The following is a 5,447-nucleotide window of genomic DNA, read 5'->3' as shown; positions in this document are numbered from 1 at the left end:
GATATGAGTCTTCCTCCCTAAAAGTATATCCCGACCGATATTGGCCTACCTATTTGTAAGTATATGCCGATCGATACTGACCTACCTCCTTTGAGGCATATCCCGGCCGATATTAGCCTACCTCCTTTGAGGTATATGCCGACCGATATTGACCTACCTCCTTTGAGGCATATCCCGGCCGATATTAGCCTACCTCCTTTGAGGTATATGTCGGCCGATATTAGCCTACCTCCTTTGAGGTATATGCTGATCGATATTGGCCTTTCTCCTTTGAGGTATATCCCGGCCGATATGAGTCTTCCTCCCTGAAGGTATATCCCGACCGATATCGGTCTGCCTATTTGTAAGTATATGTCGATCGATATTGACATACCTCCTTTGAGGCATATCCCGGCCGATATTAGCCTACCTCCTTTGAGGTATATGCCGACCGATATTAGTCTACCTCCTTTGAGGTATATGCCGGCCGATACTAGTCTACCTCCTTTGAGTCATATCCCGGTCGATACTGGTCTACCTCCTTTGAGGTATATCCCGGCCGATATTGATCTTCCTATCTGGAAATATGTCTTTGCTCGATATTGGCCCACCTCTTTTGAGGTATATTCCGGCTAATATTGATTTATCTTTCCCACTTAGTTATCCCCTTTCCCCTCTTTATCGGGGATTCATGAAACCTAACCCATATCAATCATTAATTAATTCAATTAATTAATCTAATTAATTATTTACTTAATCTATTATAAATATTAATTAATCGATTAATTAATATCATAATCAAGATTAACCTTTTAATCAATCAACGAAATTAATTATAATTTCATTCCCCTCAAAGGTTCTGCATACTTGAGTTAGTATTTATGTAATCTTATCCATGAATCCAACTCGTGTGCGAGTCAAACTTCCGTCCAATCAAATCAGCCCAACCCTCATTAGATATTAATTTTTTTATTCATTCGACAAATTATGTTACGACGGTCTACTCACGAAATAACTATTTTATTCCTATTTAATTTATTAGTTATCAAAATTATTTTTTCAATATAATGTTATATTGGGTAGGTCAACTTTAAGTTGGTTAATGTTCATGGCATCTATTTGCAATTTAACCATGAAGAGCCGGTGTAGTTAAGGCCGACCTGATTGAGTCAAGAACGTGTTACAAGCATTCACTGAACATAATCAAAGTTAAAGATAGAAGTTTTAGATGTAGTAAACTTTTGCTGATAGTTTTTACCATAATCAACAGGCCAGAGAAAAACAATTGCTTTAAACACTGCAGAGGGCAATGTTTCCTCATCATGGAAGCTAACCCAAAATACAAGCTAATTCACTAAAGTAGGTTATCATGAGAGCTAACCCACCGTGCAAGCTGCTCAGTACTGAAGTACACATGCTACACCTTGTTTTGAGTTCCCAACCAATAAATGTGGCCTAGGAATGATAGAAGTATAATTTTAATTCCTGAAACAGAGAAAACAAAAACCCTTAAGAAGAATCTTTTGTGATTGGAGGTTGAATGGGCAAACCTACTTTATGGTATGGATATGTCATCTGATCTGGTCCCTATGTGAGGGTCCAGACACATGCCTTTGGAGGCCAATAATGAAGGGAGATTAAACCCTCCCATTAACGCAATGATTCACAACTCATTGGTTTTCTTTGTATGTATATGCTGTGAGTGTGGCTCACGCAGCTAGCAGAACTGCATGGTGATGCAGATCCATAACCTGCTTCACATGCATGCAGTGGCATCACAATTATTTGCTTCTTGGCAAGTAGAAGCTAGTAAGGCAGTTCTTTATTATTTTTCTTGTTGGGGCCAACTTGGGGCTCCCCAACCTCACTTGGCCATGCAAAGTGAACAGATTTGGCTTTATACAGCAAATATTTGTTTATTTTTTACACCCCTCCTTCTCTCTTGGGATAGAATCGTAACTACTACAAATAATCTTTCTACTCAGGAGCTGTTTAGTACCTGATTTATCTCTCTTCATTTCACCATGAGATCGCCGATGAGGACATTTGACATGAGCGTTATCATATTTTTTGCATCTAACACCCTTTGTTTCACCCCTGGAGCGTGTACAGTTGATACTCAAGTGGTGATTTACCGTATTAGGATAATTGACTATCCCACCCGACTAAGAGGCTATTACGTATCTTAATTTATCTATCTGTATTTTATTGTGGAGCCGACCGCTTCATCTTTTTACCACATCCAACACCCTCTGTTTCTTTCTTTAAGTAGTTGACTTGCTCCTTATATCATGCTACTGACCACCCTCTTCAGATTTGGGATTCCATCTCGATTACTTTTCTTATCTTCTTCTTCTTCTTCTTCTTCTTCTTTCTTCTCGAATTCATAGCATCGCAGGAGCAGCATGAGCTCCTTGAGTATGATGGAGGCCAGGCTGCCTCCAGGTTTCCGATTCCACCCGCGAGACGACGAGCTAATCTGCGACTACCTTGGGAACAAAGTGAAGGGGGAAGCAGCTAGGAACCATGGCGTCTACGGCTACCCAGTGATCGTCGACGTCGATCTCAACAAGTGCGAACCGTGGGACCTTCCCGGTGAGTAGTATCATTTTTTTCTAACTAGTTTGTGAAAATACTCGAGACTAACTTGTTGTTGCTCTGTATATATTGATAGGATCGGAATTCACATGCAATTCATAGTTTTCATCTTTTTAATTCTAGTTCCTTGACTACTCATCAAGAAGAAATCTTCCATGTTTTAGCACTTTAATCAGGAAGTGTTTTCCCCCCTCTCAAACGAAATTCTATGGAGATCTCTCTTCTTGTTTTCGGGCACTTTAGAAAGGAGATTTCTCTTTAAGAAATTAAATTTTCTTTGAAATGAAGGAAAAATTAACCACCTTCTTTGTGCATGCACTAGGAAAAATTTGTCCAAACTGCACCAAGAAAATTAATATGCCAGAAAATAGCAATTTTTTAAAATTATTTTGTTCTATGAACTAATCATTCTCTTCTTTATGTTCTTAATTATTACGTACTAAATAATACTGAAACTGATGATTCTTTTTATAAAAAGAAAAAAAAATCTTGTATTGATGAAGAAAGAGCACCCTAATTATTACTATTATTATTTTGCTTTAAGTTACGTGTAAGTTTAATCTTAAAAACACCAAATAGTCCAGCAGAATTAAAGAGATCAAACTATTAATTCTTCAAGGAACAAACTAATAGATATCACTCTCAAACCAAAATGAATTAACAAATTGTTTTTATTTATTATTTTTTTTTTACGAAAGAGACTGTTCATTTTCCATTTTCGTAACGAATCCAATCTCCAGACGCCTCTTTATCTCCTTTTTCTTTTCTATTTTTTTCTTCAGCGCTAACAAATTAGTATTCTCAATCCAAAACTCCCACTTCAACCTTGCAATCTCTCAATTTGTCAGTAACAAACTCCTTAAATATCAAATTTAACGCTAAGAGCAAAATGATTTGAGAAACGTTGATCTAATTTGGAATGGTTCTAGCTACCTGAAAAAGAAGAAGGCTGGAAATATGGGCAGCTTCAATGACCAACATTAATTACAGATATCATATTTAGATATATATGATAGGGCTGGTGCAAGAGAGAACCTTCCCCAGATATGCCACTCTTTCTCAAGAGTAGATATCAACTTTTCAATTTCATCACGCATTTATTTATGTCCTGATGCTGAACTGTTCAACTCTTGTTGGAGTCTTTTCTCCGCCATAGAAAAAAAAAATCTAAGGCATAAAAACAATGTTTAATCTATCTATCATCTTGTTTCCTGAGAGATGTTTATCTATTTGCTGTGTTGAGATAGAAGTGGCATGTGTTGCGGGTAAGGAGTGGTATTTCTTCAACGTCAAAGACCGCAAGTACGCGACCGGGCAGCGAACAAACCGAGCCACCAAGTCGGGCTACTGGAAGGCCACCGGGAAAGACCGGCAGGTGAACCGAAAGGGTGTGCTTGTCGGAATGAGGAAAACTTTGGTGTTCTACGAAGGCAGGGCCCCGAAGGGCAGTAAGACTGATTGGGTCATGCATGAATTTCGCATGGACGAATCCCCTAGCCCATCCAAATTCTCCTTCAAGGTGAATAAGATTGTTCAATTCTCTTCTCCAACAAAGTAACAACTTTTGAGACTGTTATATAATCTAGTCTGTTTGCTTCCAACAGGAAGACTGGGTTTTGTGCAGGGTATCCTTCAAGAGCAGATCAGTGATGATGAAGACCGACATTGAGAAATACAAAGATGATACAAGCTCTTCCTCCTTGCCTCCCCTCAAAGATGCCTACATATCCTTCGATCACGCTCTGCGTGGCTTAGAGGGGTATGAGCAAGTGCCCTGCTTCTCCAACCTCTACTCTGACAGTGCTGCAGCTCATCCTATGGCCACAACAGACCCAGATCACACCGATAAGAAGCTCGTCAAGAACTCCTTGAACCAGTTCACCTCAATATTGGAAGGGTATTCCAAACATGATCAGCAACCACCGAATATGAGTCAAGAAAACTTGGAGAGCTACTTGAGAGAAAATGGAGGTTGCTATATGTGGAATCCCTTTTGAACTTGTTAAATGATGAAGTATCATGAGTGTGCATGGCACATGTACACAAGGGCCTCTTGATGCATTCCTTACATATGGAGGGAATGGAGACTATTTTCCAGTGTGACTACGTGGCATATTATATTATGATTCTTTGTAATAATGTGATTTGGAAGAGGAAAAGATTAGCCTAATTCAATGGTAATATGTAACTGCCAAGCAACTTGCTTTTCTTAAGTTCTGTGGTGTCACTCAAAACCAAAATCTCTCTCTGTAATAGGAAAAGGGAATTGAAATTAAAGAATAAAAGCCAACAAAGAAGAATAAGATGAATTGTGGAGATTTTACATTAAAAGTCTTCTAGCTATCAGAGTATCCTAAAACAACCATAAGTAGTAGCCGCAATGTTGCTGACACTGAAAAGTATAGCAATGCACATGCTTTAGAAATCTAGTATATTCATTTCTGTTGGGGGATTTCAACTTATTGATCAAACGAGAAAATTACCATAGATCAAAAGAAACTTATCGTACCCAGCTTATCAAAGTCCATGAAAATCTAAGATGGATTGTAACATCTGAAGGTTAGAAAATCGATTTTAAAGAAGTGTTTATGGAGTTTAATTTGATTACCTTGAAATGTAATCACCTCACTTTGAGCTGATTCTTCTTGTTTAAGAAGTGTTTCAACTGAAATGTCATTTTTGAGCCCACGCCAATAATATTGGGTATGTTATTGGACCTTCCTCCTTGCAACAGATTTTTTTTGCTTTCAGCAATATCTGAAATAATGAGTATGAACAATCTTAGCACAACTTATATATAACTTTCCTCATGTCGAATCATTTTGAACTGAACCCGTAATCTTTATGGAGCACATCCCTCACTCTAAGAT

The 5,447-nt window shown here is 38.2% G+C and overlaps 1 protein-coding gene across 2 annotated transcripts; it reads left to right on the top strand.

The window, feature by feature from the left end:
• Positions 1–2,267: 2,267 nt before the first annotated feature.
• LOC122028263 (NAC domain-containing protein 21/22-like) lies at positions 2,268–4,747 on the top strand. 2 transcript variants are annotated; one of them, XM_042587301.1, is made up of 3 exons: positions 2,268–2,574; positions 3,828–4,096; positions 4,182–4,747. In XM_042587301.1, exons 1-3 carry the CDS (start codon positions 2,385–2,387, stop codon positions 4,572–4,574), a joined length of 852 nt encoding a protein of 283 aa, XP_042443235.1. In that variant the 5' UTR covers positions 2,268–2,384; the 3' UTR covers positions 4,575–4,747. The 2 variants fall into 2 exon arrangements, with proteins under 2 accessions (XP_042443235.1, XP_042443234.1); XM_042587300.1 differs by having other exon boundaries at positions 2,269–2,574; positions 3,825–4,096.
• The last annotated feature ends 700 nt before the right edge of the window (positions 4,748–5,447 follow it).

Source organism: Zingiber officinale, chromosome 10A, assembly GCF_018446385.1.
Source record: "Zingiber officinale cultivar Zhangliang chromosome 10A, Zo_v1.1, whole genome shotgun sequence".
In the NCBI taxonomy this organism is placed as follows: Eukaryota; Viridiplantae; Streptophyta; class Magnoliopsida; order Zingiberales; family Zingiberaceae; genus Zingiber; species Zingiber officinale.
This window is presented reverse-complemented; position numbering and strand designations above follow the sequence as displayed.